The sequence below is a fragment of the Sylvia atricapilla genome, chromosome 9 (genome assembly GCF_009819655.1).
Source record: "Sylvia atricapilla isolate bSylAtr1 chromosome 9, bSylAtr1.pri, whole genome shotgun sequence".
NCBI lineage: Eukaryota > Metazoa > Chordata > Aves > Passeriformes > Sylviidae > Sylvia > Sylvia atricapilla.
Genome location: NC_089148.1, coordinates 11,810,315 through 11,826,613, shown reverse-complemented (window position 1 = coordinate 11,826,613; position 16,299 = coordinate 11,810,315). Strand labels below are relative to the sequence as shown.

Genomic DNA, 16,299 nt, shown 5'->3' with positions numbered 1-16,299 from the left:
CCTCTGGGACAGAAACTCAGGGAGCCCCATGTTTCTGAGAGAGCTCCGTGCTAACCCCCCACGGCCAGGCCAGACACGCAGCTCCTGCCCGGGGGGACACAGAGGCAGGTGTCAGTGACCAGCACAGGGCAGCCCGTGCCGAGAGGAGATGTGCAGAGAGAGGATATAAAAATAAGCCCCAAACAGCTGGCCTGTCCATTATGTGCCATGCAGGCTGCGCAGGGCAGCCTTATGTAAGTGGGAATTACAGCCCATGATGCCTGGGCCCTCGCTGCGCTGCTGAGGGCACACAGCTCTGGGCAAGTTCCATGTCACATCCCCTACACAGAGCCTGCCACCCCTTCAAAGGGGCAGGTCACCTGAGAGAGGCATCTCAGACATCAGCACCTTTTCTGAGGTAAGGTCTGGAAACCATCAGTAAAAAGCAGGAGCTGAGGAGGAGGGCAGAGGCAGCTGGAGCCCCAAACCTGCAGTCACCATGCAGCACCTAAGGAAGAAGCCTTTCCCCATCCTGCTCTGCCAGGCAAACATCCCTGTTGTACTTCCCCACATCGCTTTTCTGCCAGGAACCACCTGGGGAAGCAGGGCTCTTATCCTATGTGAGAAGGACAGAATTTTGCAGGCAGAGGAAGCCTGTCTCCTTCCAGCTATTCCCAGCTGCATGAGGTCACTGCCTCGTAATCCCTTTCCTTCCCCTGTGCTTTCCTTGCCCAGGCAGGTGCAGAACACAGCCATGCCCAAGGACAGGGCAGGCAGTGCCAGCTGGGCAGGACATATCTGCACCACCCTGGCTCCCACGGCCACAGGAACTCCAGCCATGCCAAGCTCCTGGCTGCCCACCAAACCTCATGGCCACAACTGTGTGTGTGAGCCCAGCAGGGCTGGGATGCCCTGCACACACAACCAGGCACCACCTCTCTGGATTGGCCTCCTGGGAAACACCATCAGCAGTAGGGCTGTCTTGATGCTGCCCTACTTGTGCTCCAGCTGGTGTCCACACATGACAACAGAGGGATACAGGTCACAAACCGTGCAGGGTTCACCTTTGCTCTCCAGCCTGGTTTCCAGAGCATCCTGCTGTACTCCACAGCTTGTGGGTGCTCCCACCAGAGCCCATGGCACAGCCAGCCCCAGTGTGGGCTCACTGCCCACAATGACTGTGCTCACAGCCCCAAAAACACCCTCCTCTTCCTCCATTCTGGAGGCAGGTATTTTTTCACACATTGCACACAACTCAGCAGATGGACAAAGTCTCTCCAGATTATTTTTGCCTTCGGGGCAGAAATCACATGTGACAAGTGTGCTGCAGAAGAGTAACCCTTCACAGTGTGGTGAATATGTCCCCAAAATGTGGACTTGGAGGTTGGTCTTTCAGCTAAACGACTTCCCAGGCGAGCTGGGGGGATGGTCTGAGAAACCATCCATACGCAGCAGTGATCTGCAGGCAGTGAACACATCGAGGGCTGCTCCTGCTCCACTCTCCTCCAGCCCTCCTACTCATAGCACGATTTTAATTATGGGAATAGGTGTGGGAACAAGCAGGTGAGGCAAAGATGAACATAAGCAAAGCAGCCAGAGCTTCCACAGTGCAATACTTCCCACTCACCCCACCCCACCCCTGGGACTGAGCTCCCTCTCTGCCAGGGCAGGAGCCCACAGACCCCCAAGCACGGGAACTCCCAGGCACAGCTCCCTGCCTCCCTTTAACACAGATGTGCCCCCAGCCAGGTGCCAGGCACACGGTGGTGGTCCTGGTCCCCGCAGGGGCCACTGTCCTGGCTCCCAGGGCTCAGGCCAGCATCCATGCCAGAGAGCTGACCCCAGCATAAAGGGAGGCAGGAAGGAGAAAGGAAGGTGCCCGAGACAAAAGGGAAGAAAATGAAGCCGTGCAAAAGAGCTGACAAAGAACATAAAGCCATGAAAGAACTCACCCTCCCCAAGCCCCCATGAACCAAGGGGGAGAACATGTGTATGTAAGCAGGATGTGGCTTTTCCATATAATTACCTCCAGATCCACGGCCCCACCACCCTGCCAAGGGATGGGGGGACAGAACTGGAGCCCCACACCCAAGAGAGCCAAGTGGGATCAGGGGATGAGAAACCCCCCACGGGCAGCCCTGGGCAGCCTCCTCCTCCCCAGCCCAATTAGGGGAAGAAAGGCCACCCGCCGGTGAACGGGCAGCCGAGGGGGTCCCTGAGCAGCAGGCAGCCTGGCAGCCCCACAAAGGCAACCCTCACCCTGCCAACAGCCAGGGCTGCTCCACACTGTGATGCCAGCACAAAGCACCTCCTTTGTTGGGTGCCTTCGGTCCTTCATATACCCCGCTGCTCCTGATCCCCGGGGGATGCAGCCTCCCACCCATCCTTCCAAGGCCCCAGAAGGGGCAATCCCTGCCCCTGCCGTGGGAGGTGGCAGCACCCATCAGGCTGCTCAGCCGCCAAAGGGACTCTGCTTGCTGTCCCCTGCCCATGCAAACAGGCTCTCCCCTCTGTCCTAGGCTCAGCGGGCAGGGGCCCCTGCACACAGCCTACACCACTGCACGCTCTGCCCATGGCTTACAAAAGACCTGCCCAGTTCTGGGAAATGCCAGGGAAAAAAATAAATTTGTTTCTTAAACAGAAAACAAAGGGGAGCACTTTGCCAAAGCACTGTTTGCACAAGTCACTCAGTTTCTCATTTTTCCTCGAGGCTGTTGAGTACTGCTTGTTTTCTACTCTGTCAGAAACGTCTTTTCTTGAGAAGTTGCTTTTTCTGTGACAGCAGGTGGCAGATATTTTCGGAAAACTGAAGGCCAATCGCATCACTGCCGGGGGACACCTCAGAAGGGGTGTTGATGAGACTGGTGGTGGGCAAAGGTGGGTAGCCAAAGTCTTCCTGGAGAGGAGATGCTGCCTTCCTGCTGCTCCAACAGCCCAATACTGCGTGCAAAGGTCAGGGCTGAATCATCCCCGGCTTACAGGGGATTGACTGGCTGCATTGACTGGCTGCTTCCAGAGCCACCCTGAGCCAGAGACCCTGCCACAGATGAGGAGCCACTGCTTCTTTATGGGGGCTGCAGGCAGGCAGTAGGGTGGGGGACATGCTGGCACCAGCCCCAGGCCATCTTCAGGGCCAGGAGAGCCCCGTCCGGGCAAGGGGTCCTGTGCCCACGTTAGGGAGCGGTTACCAGAGGCACCAGCAGCCAGATGGGAGGCACCAGATGCAGGACACAAGGGTCCCCAAACTTCTACAGAGGCTAGGGTAGTGTGAGGCCTGCCCCACGTGCTGGGACATTGACCCTGCCACACATGGCTGTGCCACAAAGTGAGGGACAAAGTGCTCCAGCACCAGTCTGAAACCTCTTTATTTCTTCAGCACCTGGGGAACACCCAGTCTGCAGTCTGGCTGATAAGGGCTTCTCCCCAGGCTGCTGCTGTCAGTGAAAGCAGGGAGAAATCCATTCCCAGGGCTTTGGCTGTCCCTGCTCTCCAGCTGCCCACGCGTGGCCTCAGCCCGGGGAGCCAAGGGTCTAGGCTGCCATGGCCCCAGCTCTGCCCTGCACCTCAGGAACACCCTGCCTTGCTGGGTGGAAAGGGAGAAGTTTACTCAGACTGTGGTGGTGCAGGCTCAGAGGCCAAAAGGGATGGAAAATTCACAATGCCAGCTGACTTGAACAGAAGAAGGCCATGGCCTCTATTCTGAGTGCGGCAGATGGGTGCTCCGCTGAGCTGGGCACCTCATCCTCACCCAGTTCCTCCCTGAGCAGGGCTCTGCACCCCGAGGACAACACATTCAGGTAGTCTGAGGCAGTGTGTCAGAGCCATGCAGCTGGGCATTGACACACCAGGGACCTTCACAGCAGGTAGGGACAACCCTTAAGGACACCAGTGCCTCTGTAGCTGCTGGTCCCAGCAGCACTTGCCCTGCTTACGAGCTGCCCTGGAGCTCAAGGGCCAGAAGCACAGAGCTCTGGGGGATCCACTCACCAGAGCCACGAGCAGCACACCCACCCTCCCCTCCCACCAGCCAAAAGAGGCCTCACCTGAAGAGGGGACACCTCTGCTGCAGGTGACCATGCAGCAGGGCCAGCAGGGCACAGACCCAGCAGGTGCCAAGGAGGGATGATAATTTTCCATGCCAGTGAAGCAGGACCCTCCACTCGCCGTGTTTCCATCCCCACCCACCCATAGCTGTCCTCACACTGGGCCTGAGCTTCCTGCACCTCTGCCCAGCTCCAACAGGGCTGGGCAAGCCCAGAGCACTGCAGAAAGCAGGGCTGGGAGCATCCCACCCCCATTGCTGCTCCCACAGGACCTCCTGGCGTCTGCAGAGCCCACGCGCTGCCTGCCTGGGACCCACAGCCTGGGCACACACGGCTGTGCCAAAGTCACACGGAGTTTTCTTTGCTGAGAGCTCCACTAAGCAGCCTATGAACTGACTTAACAAGTATGGCAGAAATATGCCACTGTTTCAGACAAGAACCTTTGTAGACTTGGGAAGGTTATTTATAGCCTGGAGCGAGCAATCCCGGGCTCAGGCACGCTGCAGCTTTGCTCTGGGCTGAGCAGCCCTGACAGAGCACACCAGAGCTGCCAGTAAAAACAGCCCCCAAAGAGAGCTGCCAACTCTCTCCCAGCCAGCCAAACTGGTGCAGAGCAGCACACAACCTGTCTCCTGCTTCCCAGCCCTCCAGGAAAGGGACCCTTGCTGGGAAGGGAGCCTGAAGCAGTGGAAGGGAACTGAAGCTTCCATCAGGGCTGCCTGCAATTCAGTTCACTTCCAACAGTGTTATTTGCAGCCCCTATGTCCATAAAAATATACACACAAGTGGAAGCACACATGTACTCCCTGCTTGGTGCTCACCTGAGGCTCTAATCGTTTTCCTGATAAAGGATTTCTCTTTGGAGCAACTGGCAGCACCTGCCGGTGCTCACAGACCCTGGAAGGTGGCAGGCAGGTGGGCTGGAGAGGTTCAGAGGAAGGGACATAGTGGATCAGGCTTAAGTCTCCTCCATGTCCCATCTCCAAACATAGACAGCAGCAGATGCTCAGTTCAACTTCGGTTTCCCACGCACAGAAGCAGAGAAAAGCACTGACAAAAATGACAGAAAGTGCCTGGTTGCCAAGACCACTTAAGGGAAGAAAAACCACCCCACCAGCCAAACACAAACCCCCCCACCTGCTGCACAGAAGAACAGCAACCCTCCCAAACCTCCAGTTCCACATTGACCTGCAAGCAGGTCTGGTGTCAGGAACAGCAGGTGTCAGCACACGGGATGCCCAGGCCCAACGCTGTCCCAGACCACAGGCACTGGGCCCACCCAGGACTGAGATGTGTCTGGGCAGCCACCTCTCTCCCGGCCTGCACACGGGGCAGCAGCAGAGAGGGTCCCCACACCCATCTGCCCCTTCTTTGGAAACCAGGTGCATCAAGGCACTGAGAAGGGATTAATGGGACTGAATGAATAACAGCTGCTTCCAAATAATGGGCATTTGGTAGGTGGGACCTTGCTCTGGAGCAGGAGGGCACAGCCCAGCTCCCAGGACAGGGATAGTAACAACTTCCCCGAGCAAACCCAGCAGCAGCCAGCACTCCAACAGACGAGGGTCTGGCAGTCCAGTGTCAGGCTCCACCACTTCATTCCCTCTGCCTGCTGCTCTCTCTGGAGGCACTGGGGTAGCCTGAGTCATAATTTCTGAATGCACAAAATTGCTGCTGTTGCACAAGGTGGCCCTTGGGTTTTGTCCTGCAGGACCAGGGCTTTGGGAAGATAAGGAGTAAGCTCACACCCCCATCCTTCTCATGGAGGTGGAAGAGAAGAGGAGGTGTCTTTCCTCTCTACAACCCCATTTACTTGACCAGAAAACCACTGCACAAGTGGGAATTTCTGTCCATTCCCCTGCACTATGCTGCAGCTCCCAGTTTTTTCATCCAAATGTTTCAGCTAACCCAAGAAGCCAGGCTTTTGATTTTAATCAACAATTCAGACTGCAAGACACAGAAGAAAACAAATGTCCTGCCTCCCCTCGGAGCCAGCTCTCTGATTCCCTGCAGCCTGACCAAGGCATCTCTGGGATACTGCAGGGTTTGGTGCCAAGAGAAGTGCCCAATGAAAACAGATCCAAATGTGCGAAATGTATTTCTGTTCTTAAGAAGATGGAGTGGGATTTTCCATCTCTTGGATTTATCTCCAGAAAATGGATTAACATAATCCTTAGGGAACGCTTTGCTCTGGCTCGGTGACCCTGTGCCAGCACATACAGCTGCAGGTGGCTCCAGTGGGGACAAGAGGCACAAGCCTCCCGAAGGCAGCACAGCTCAAGCGACAGCACCGCTCACCTCACATCAAATCCATCATCCTCTACTTGACAGAAATTCCAATTCTGACTGCCTGTGGCCACCCAGTCACCCCTGGGACGCCAAGGCTCCCTCAGGACAGAGACAAGGGGGACACACCATGGATGCCAGCTGCTGCTGCTGGACCAAAACATGCACTACATCCACCACACATGCAACTAAAAGACAGCAGCAGGTCTGAGTGTAAAAATACAATTAAAAATTAAAGCAATACATCAGCACATACTGACTCAGGTCCACACTCCCCCCCTACAGGGAGCCCCAAGCAAGCTCGTCAGGAATCTCAGGCTGCTGGAGCAAATAGCACGGGTCCAGCTGCTGAGGTGTAACACCAGGATCCCTGCTGCCTGCACTATCACTATCCCAGCAGGATTTGAGGAGACAGCCACTTGAGTCCCGACACCCCAGATGAACATTTTTCTGGTTTAATCTTCCCCCAAAGTTCTGCTCTAAATCAAAGTTCCACATTTCTGCGACTCACTCCGAGTGCCTGGCTGCAACGAGAGCTGTGCGGGTGTAAGTGCTTGGGATTCTTGGGGATAAAAGCAAGTAAAGGAGTGTAAGCATTTAATTAATCTCCAGCAATCTAATAAAAGGATAGAGTAATTGCCTCAGCTATCTGCATTCTGCATCTGGCATCAAGGGCTTCTGAAGAAATGCAGGAATTCAGAAGCTGGGTTTCTTACCGATTGCGCTTGCCATTAGCACATGCCACCGGATACCAAATAAGAGGAGCTAACAAAGGCTAACATGCAGCACTGCATCAACACAGCCAGACCAGCAGCGTGGAGCAGAGATGAGCCATGAGCAGACCCAGGGGCGGCTGATACCCTGTCCCACTCCCCAGCCCCTGGCTGGGTCACCCGAACCTGGCACGGAAGAGGCACATGGGATTTTAGAAGGTGAGATGCTTTGCAGCCTCCCTGCAAGCGAAGGGTGAGCAGGTGCTGGCAGTAAACCAGCAACCAGCTCCAACCACCCAGGAGCAAAAGGCTGCAAAGTTGAGCTTGAACCGTCTTTCCCAGAAACAGTTGCAAAGCAGGTTTAAGTTTGCTCCATAAACAATTCCTCAGCTGGTTCGCTCTCTGCAGAATAGTGCCTGCCATCGAGCAGGTGATGGCCTCTGCAGAGGAACACCCCCTGACCCTGGCCCGGAGAAAAGGCGGAAAATAACACTCCGACACCCTCCGACGAGCCGCACCCTTGCCCCGAGGGCATCGCACACAATTAGATGCCAAATTTCCTTCCCCTGACAGCACATGTTCTCCAAAGACAACAATGTGTGACAGACGCCTGTCTTCCTGCCGCTCAAAACGGTTTTAGCCCAGGCTTTTCTCCTAAGTCAACCACACTCGTGTATCTCCGTCGGGATGATAACCGTGACCCGTGGGAGAAGCAAACGGAGCAGGATTTTATGTTTTCCCTTTCCAAATCTCCTGGCCAGTTCCGTCCCAATTTCCTGCTGGCCAGCACGCCTTGCTCGGTACCTTGGCTTTTACCAGCCTGCGGGAAGCCACAGCCGACGTGGAGCGAGAGAATGAAAAGTCCCAATGGAAAGATGAAAAGAAAAGAGCACTCCACTAGCCAGGATGGTTTATATACGTAAAGAGAAACAGCAAGCGTTAATTTCGGGTGTGTGTCCCTGGCCGCCTGCACCGCAAATGGCACACAGTTCATCTGAGGCTGCTCACACCACAGGAGCACCAGGGTCCAAGGCATCCTGCAGACCCCAACCACCCGTGTCCCATCCCAGCGGCGCTCCGACACTGCCCACAGCGCTGGAGCCGCAGAGCACCGCCCGAGCCCTCTGCTCTTCCCTGCCTGGGAAGATGCACACGGACCCCGCTTTTGGGGCCAGCGTCCCCCAGCAACACCACGGGGAGCCCTGGAGGGATGCAGAGCCAGAGAGGGAGGCTGGGGTCAAGCAGAAGGGTGACCCCACTCCAGCCTAACCCATCCCACCAGTCTGGGCATCCCTACCGGACAGGTTGGAAGCCTCGCCCAACTCCGCAGCTGAGTTTAAGGGAGACCAGGCAACGCCAAGGTGAAGGGCTCGGGGGAAAGCAGAAAACCCCCATAGCTATGCCAAGAGAGAGCTGGAAAAACGGGCATCCCGGAGCGTCGGGGCGCAGCGCCGAGCAGCGACCCCCGCGGCACCCCCGCGCCCGCCGCCCACCTTGGCCTCGAAGCAGATGCCGTGCTGGAAGGCGTCCTCGTTGTGCAGGGGGATGCGGAGGTCGTGCCGGTCGTCCACCAGGTTGTACTTGGACTTGGCGGGCATGGCGGCCCCGCGACCGGGCAGCCCCGCAGCCACTCGGCCCTGCCGCCGCCGCCGAGCCCGCCCCGGACGGCCCCGGGGCGGGGACGCGCCCGCGCGGAGCGAGCCGAGAGAGCGGGGCGGGCGGCGGGGGCTGCGCGCCCCTCCCCGGGCAGCGCCGGGCCCGGCGGCTCCGCGTTCCTCCTCGGGCAGAGCCGGCCCCGGGGATCCGAGCCCCTCCTCGGGCAGAGCCGGCCCCGGGGATCCGGGAGCTCCGAGCCCCTCCCCGGGCAGAACCGGAGCGGGAGCGCCGCGGGCGGGCGGCACTGAGACCTAGTGCGCGGAGCCGGGCTTGCACCCCGCCGCCAAACTTCAAATAGGCGGAAAAGCAAAGAAGGGATAATGGGAAACGACGTCTCGGGAGCGGTCCGGGGAGGGTGGGCGGCGCCGGCAGCCCCCCGGGCAGCGCAAGGCAAGGCCGGTGCTGGGAGTGAGACCCGCGTCCCTCCGGGCTGGGGAGCCGCGCCGAGGAGCTCCGCTGGCTAATCTTTGTCTCAACGCCGGGCACGGTGGGAACCAAGCAAGCTGAAGTGGAAAATCTCCATCGTATGCTTCAAGAATGATCAAGTCTTGAGACCAGACTCCCGGCCCTACTGGGACTTCCCTTACCAAAGTCCTCAAAGCTATGAATACGCTTCCTACCCGCTGAGAGCAGCCCAGAGCTGCTTTCCAGCTGTTCAGGGAGCCACTCACATAAATTTGGCCCCAAGTCTGGGCTGTTGCATCCCTTACCCCAACATGCACAGTGCACTCTCAGATAGGGCTCCAAGCTTCTGTGTTTGGATATCCACGGATGCTGCAGGGCTCTTCTTTCCGCAGTGCACCTGAAGAGCCAACACTGGCCTCAGAGGCACTCCTCTCCACAGGAGAACCACAACTCCCAAAGCCCTTGCCTTGCCATGCTTGCATGCTCCTACAGCCGAGCCACTTCCCTCAGGGTTCCGAATTACTGCAGTGCAAAGAGCAGCACTGGTTGCTGACCATTCCCCGGGCAGAACAGATCCAGGGCCATTGATTTTTCAGCCTGAATCGATGTGGTGAAACTTCATTTGAGTTTCTAAGACGGTTCAGTGCCAGCCACAGCACTTCAGCCACATCTGAAAAATGCATTGTTCCACTCAAAACGAAGTGGGCTTCCCACCACCCCCAGAGGCTCAGCTGACGGTCTGGGTACAGACAATTACATGACAAGCTGAGAAATCCCTGTGCTCCATCATGCCATGAGAGGTGTGTGTGAACAGCTGTTGTGCTGCAAGTTTCCCCGTGCCAGACCCAGGGTGGGATTTCACAGAGCTGTCAGCGCTTGGACAAGTGAATCAAGGGATGATTTCCCACTGAAAGCAAGACACCAGCGAGCCCTGGGCTCTTGAAAACTTTTACTCCTGTTTTTGGGAGAGGGCAGGGGATTAGTGCTGTGTGTTGCAGTTGTGACACCAACATTCCTGGGGAAAAGTGGTGCAGAGAACTGAACACCTGCTTGAACTCACTTCAGCCTGGGACAGGCAGAAGCTGGTGGTGGAACGTTCTTGAGCCCAGATCTGCTCCGTGCTTCTTGCCAATGGTTTCCGTTCATCTCTAGCGGAGGTTTGGCTGACAGCATGGAAGTCCCAGGTGCTGGAATGATCCAGACACCACATAAGTCCCCTGAGAGTCTCTCATCCAACGACTGCTCCAAGTAGGCTAAGTTTCAGCTTTGAGAGGCGAGGCAGCAGCTCAGGGATGTGTCTAGGCATACTGCAAGTACCCCCAGGGACAGAGATCCCACAGCCTCTCCGTTCCTGTGCTAAATTTGATTACAAACACACATTCTTGCAGACTGTAGAATTTCCACAGCCAGCAAAGCCCCATGGATTTGGGGAAGAACTGAATCCTGTGTGGGAGGACTGGCGAGCATCTCTCCAGTGAATGGTGCCCTCGGGGAAGTGTCCCCCGGGTGCAGGCATGGGCATTTGATGGAAAGCTTTCAGAGCCGAGGGAACAAACCAGCTCCTTCCAGGCAGTCCCAGTGGGTTTGCCTGGCAGCATTGGGGTTCCTCACACATGCCCTGGAGAGTCCATAGCCTGCTCCTCTGGCTTCTCCTGTAGTGTGGTGGCTGTTCTGTCTGCTGCAGTGCCTGGAGCCAGCCTGGAGCCAGCTTTCCACGGGCACGGGAAACAACAGCGGGGGGGACAGTGGCTCTGCTGCGACCAGTTTGTCCCAAAGCCACCTGCCTGATACCCCAGGTGCCACTGGGGGAGTCTCACTGCATCAGTGTGGTAGTTTAGCATGGATGGGAAGGGTTTTGTTCTCTCTAAGGAAGTTGTGGCAGCTTGGTGGGGGTAGGTCATTTTATCAGTGTTCCTGAGCATGCCTCACCCCACCCACCATCACCTGCTTGGCCTTGAAGTTCCACACCAGGAGCCAGCTGGGGAGAAAGAAAGGCTCTGGGCAAAGACATTAACGCTTTTCTCTCCTCTGTGGAAGAGAGTGATTTAAAACGTAAAGAGACAGCATGAGATAAAGTCAGCAAAAGAACTGATAAAGACTCTTGGAAGAAGGGATAGGGGAGTGGACATTTTTGGATGGATTTCTCGGGATGTAAACCATGGAGAAATGGACTGTTTCTTGTAATATCATAATGCTGTTTGGAGGAATGCAGGTTCTAGCCAAAGGTTGTGTATACTCATATAATTGAGATTTAATTGAGAAATTTTAATAGAGCAAGCCCCCGGCTCCTGGGTAAAATAAGGAGGTCTCAGCTTTCGAGACAAAGATCATTCTAGAGAGGAAGTGATTTTGAAGCCCTGGCTCCCAAACTAAAGGGACGTGTATATTTCTTTTGAGACAGAGACGAATTTGGAGATAGAAGGAGAGAATCCGTGTTTTATACTAGAGGAAGCATTCTTAAAATATGCTGAGGCTCATGAGTAGCCAGGGGAAAGGCTGCTAATGGCTGGGAGTGCACAGTCTGCAAAATTCCAGGCAGTTGCAGATTTGTGACAATGAGAGCCACCAGACTTATTTTCTTGTGGCAAATGTCTCCATGACACTAGAGAGACTCCTCTCCCAAAGTGATGCAAGATTATGTCTAGATGGTTGCAACTGACTGAAAATCATAGTTTTCTCTCTATGTTGTGTGGGAAAGTGAACAGTTTGGGTAGGGGGAAAAGGTGTTTGAAGGTTTCATTTTTTTTCTTTTCTTTAGTATATGTTAATAAACTATCTGTTTACGTTTAAGTTGGGCCTGTATTGCCTTTTTCTCCCAAAATCCTATCTCCCAGAGGTAAAAAAAAAAAAGCAGATACTCTACACTACACCAAATTTGGGAAAATAGAATTTGGCGAACTTGAAACCGCTACAATCAGGCAGTGCTCCAGCCATTCACAGAAGCAACTTGGGACACCTGCAGCACTTCTCGGTATTCCACCTTCTCGTTATTTTACAAAAATCAGAGAGGTCTTTTTTTTCCTTTTTTTTTTTTTTTTCTTTTTTTTTTTTTCTTTTTCTTTTTCCCCCTGTGTATCTGTGACCTTACACCTCCCTGGCCTTGCTCCTCCCTGCCAAAGCACGGCCTCTTTCCGGGCTGCCAGTGCCAGGCCGTAGAGCTGAGCTCAGCAGCTTCACCAGGTACAGGAGATCCGGGAAGGACGGGGAAGGAAATTAAACTCTCACCCTCGTGTTTGTCCTACAAGTCCAGAACCTGTCTCCTCCCATTCAAAATCAATAATTACGAGCCCTGGAATAACCCGTCGAGGTGGTGTAACTGGTTTGCTCGTTGTCGCATCCTTGTCCGTCCCCACGCGGTGCCGGACCGGGGCTCGCCCGTCTGCCCCCGCCGTTCGGAGGCTGAGGTGTCCCCCGAGGCCGAGGGGATGCTCCCGGAGCCGGGGCCGCCTCTCCCGGCATCTGCGGGATGTTGATTTGTAAGGCTGGCCTGCCATCTCCTGGGAAGGCCGAGAAATGCGGCACGGACAGCAAACCGGCCGGAGGCTCCGCGATCGCCTTCTGAGCCTCTCTCCCGCTTTCGGGGTGTAGGTGTGTGTAGGTTGTTCCCCTCCTTGCTCTGCATCAGAGCCCCAGGGAAACCAGCCCCACCTCCATTCACAGACTGCCTTTGGCAGCCCGGGAAGTCGAGAGGATGTTCTAGCGGAGCTCATGCGACTGGAAGCTAAAACCCGTGTCGCCGTGTGCCCGCAGAGGGGCCGTCTCCAGCTGCGGAGCCCCGAGGCAGCAGCAGCAGCTGGGGTGTCAAGGGGAGCAGCGAGGAGAGATAATCGTCATCCCACCCGGGAGCATGCCTGTGCACTGGTCTGCAGTGAGGCACACACCCCACCAGCAAAGGACCTAAAAGACTTGGTCAGGGTGGTTAAAGTTTGTCCAAAAGCATCCGAAAGTCTTGGCAGGTCTCAGAGCTAGAAAAGAGATCATATTGTACAAATACGTTATAAATAGCAACCTGTGAGTGTCAGCCTGCACCACCTAGTCTCACCCTTATGAAACACCACGGTGAAAATACCACTCTTTTTCCACCAGAAAGTCTTATCTGTTACTCTAATATCCACCGTCTGGAGCAGGAGCCTCTTTTATATAAACCTAAAATGCAATGTTTGCAGAGCACTTGATATCTCAAACACTGTTGGTGCCAACATGATAAAACTGCAACCTTCCCCAAAACTTCCCCCCCAACTCCTGTACCACAGCGTTGTGGGAGGAGAAGACAGCTGCCCTCAAAGGTGGGCACATAGCCCAGCCCCAGGAGGCTGGTACCCCCTTCCCTTGCTGCCTGTGTTCTCAAAACAAGGGCTTTAATATACCGTCATTTAAGCAGCACAGCGCAGTGCGTTTGGGGAAAATACCCCATGCACTGCTTGTGCTCAGGAGGCTCCTCCTCCCAGAGAAATAATAAAAGGGCTTTTGGCCAGGAGTGCAAATATTTTCTTACTGTGCTGGATGCAGGTGGGAATGGGAAACATCACAGGACATGGCTGTGAGAAGAAGCGAGCAGATGGCAGACTTTGCAGCTCTGCACTGTAATTTGTAAAGCAAATTTGCCTTCAGGCAGGCAGTCACACAGCAAAGTTGGGATCCAGTTCACAGGTCGGTGCTCCCCATTGCTTTGATGTCCTTCCACAATATCCTACAGCAGCACATTCTTTCAGGGTCATGGCCCTGCAATTGGAGGGTGCACTGGAGCTACCTGTGTGGCATCAGGGCATCTCAAAGCTTGCCAGCAGTGAGCCCCTGGTGGGCTCGTGCTGGGAGTCACCTTGTCCCTCCAGTCACCTGCACAGCCCCAGGAGGCAGAAGCACCAAGCAACGTGTGTGGGTCAGCACCACCAGCACATGCTTTTTCTGCCCAATAAAACCCAGTGATCAACATCTAAATAGCAAGGTCTGGGAAGGAAGCAAATAACTTCAGAAAGGGGGGGAAGGCAAGTCTGTTGGAATTAAGGTCAGGAACTTGCTGGCATTTGCTGACATTTTATTCTGATGAGCTGGCAGAGTTCATTCTCATCAGGCACACACTTATGTATGCATTTATTTTTTTTAGAGGTGGACCTGGAAACAGCTTCAGAGCTGTTTTTGAAAACACAGACACATCTTTGATATCCAGTGGGGTGCAGGCAGACTGCTAATCAAACCACCTGAAAACTCTGATTTTGTCTTCACAGACATTTTGAATTTTTGCACTGTGGTTTCCTTTCAACTTGAAATTATCCCAAGTTTTTGGAAGTTCTCCACAAACCTCAAGTTTTGAAACATTTTTGTTTCAGAAAAACAAACACTTGGTGCTTCTGAAATAAACACACTCCCTGCAGCAGAGCAGATGCCGGCTAAAATTAACAGTGCTCCTTGCCTGCCCTAGCCAGCCCCACGGCAGCCTGCAGGGCAGCCCTGAGAACGTGGAAGGTTTGGTGCACCCCGAGTCCCATTGCCATGGTGGGGAGCTGGTGGCAGTGAGAGCCCGTTCCTAGGAGCTTCCCACAGGGCTTCACATATAGAGCAGGAGTATTCCCACTGCAGGCTGGAGCAGTATCCACATCCCCTGAATATCTCACAGCCCTACAGGAGCCATGCCATATAATATTCCGCTTGCTCTTATCTCACTGGCATCCCATTAAACACCCCTAAAAGGTGTTCTGGGAAGCACACTGTGCATAAACATCACTCTTGACCATTCTAGCTTTATCAGCTGTAGTAATTGCCAATGAACTAATCAGTAAGTGTATGAAGAGATGCCCATTCCATGGGCTGGCAGGGAGGGCTGCCACCACATGTCACCGTTCAGGGGCACGACAGCATCTGAAATTCATTCTCAGTTTGTCACGACGCTGTTCTGAAGGTGGAATCACTGCAGAAAGAAAGGTCTTGAGGTTGTTTTTGTCTCTGTGTGGAGGAATTTGTACAGCAAGACCTCCCATCTCTGCAGGAGGTGCTCAAGGCACCAGGGGTTCCAGGCTAATCTTGTCCCTATGATTCCAGTCCAGAGGATGAGATGTTGGCCATGGCTTTTATGTTGCAGCAGAGACAAAAGGAGTATGGTTTTTCTCAGCTTCTAAGGAGCAAGAAGAACATAATCTTCATTTGCGTGGCAAGCATGTAGCCATACTCAAATATGTTAATTGCAGTGTCTAGCTGTTCTGACTTCTGGTAGCAATCCCCTAATTTTGGCTGATAAATATATACAATAGTTGGCATTCTTTGTGTGGGGATGCAGCTTATGAACTTACCACGTGTTACTGCTCAGTTCCCGAGTGCAGGACACCAGCCAGAGGAGGAGGTGTTATCCTGGGTGCTCTCTCCCGTGGATCACTACAGTTCATTGGAACTACCTTTGATACATTCGTAATTCGCCAAGGCTTATTTGCCGTCTAATCAGACACACAGCCCCTTCCTTTAACTGCCTTGTAAACTGCCAGAATGATTAATTCTGCCACAAGCCTGCATTTTTGGGGGGATTGACGTATGGTGACTTAGGAGGGTGATGAAGCGAGGCTGGCACACCCCTGTGGAGCCCCCCGGGGTTCTGTGGGGCTCTCTCTGGCTCGGTGGCAGTGGTTGCACACCTTTCCCAGGGCAAGGGGCTGTGGAGATCCCCCAGGGACACAGAACACAGCAGTGCCGGTGCAGCACAGGCAGGTGCCCGCCCATGGGTGCAGCATTCCCGGGAACACTCCCGTGCCCAGCCCTGCTGGGGCAGAGTCCGCAGCAAAGCCGTGCCTTGGCACTCACACCCCTGGGGACGTGTGCCAATCCCTGCCCCTGGCTGGGAAACCTCCCCCAGCGCTGCCTTTCTCCCACAGCCCTTCCCACAGCCCACTGATAGGTGCTGGCCAGCAAAGGCAATATTTCACTCTCTCTCCCACATATTTTATATGCTAACTCTGTAGCTCTTGATATATTCTCCTAAGGGACTTCTCATATCTGGGCAATGAACATTTCTGTGCTTGCAGCTCAACTTTCTTGCCTGGAGATATATTCACATGAAACAATAATAAATATCAGCTCCCAAATCCCAATGACTGTAAATACCAGGGGGGAATTAAAGCAGCACAGTTAATAGTCCTGGCTTCCATCGCTGTGGAATTTACATAATTTCACTGTGCCTGGACCCTGGGGAAAGGAGGGATGAACAGCTCAGGTGGGTGCCTGGGGGCTCAGGT

The 16,299-nt window shown here is 54.6% G+C and overlaps 1 protein-coding gene across 3 annotated transcripts in view; it reads right to left on the bottom strand.

Moving 5' to 3' along the window:
• The window catches only part of NOS1AP (nitric oxide synthase 1 adaptor protein), a 37,694-nt gene extending 29,015 nt beyond the window's left edge, over positions 1-8,679 (bottom strand). For all 3 annotated transcript variants that reach the window (XM_066324866.1, XM_066324867.1, XM_066324868.1), the window contains exon 1: positions 8,515-8,679. In XM_066324866.1, coding sequence (XP_066180963.1) covers positions 8,515-8,619 — 105 coding nt within the window. In that variant the 5' untranslated portion in view covers positions 8,620-8,679. The remainder of the gene's footprint in view (positions 1-8,514) is intronic.
• Positions 8,680-16,299: the final 7,620 nt, after the last annotated feature.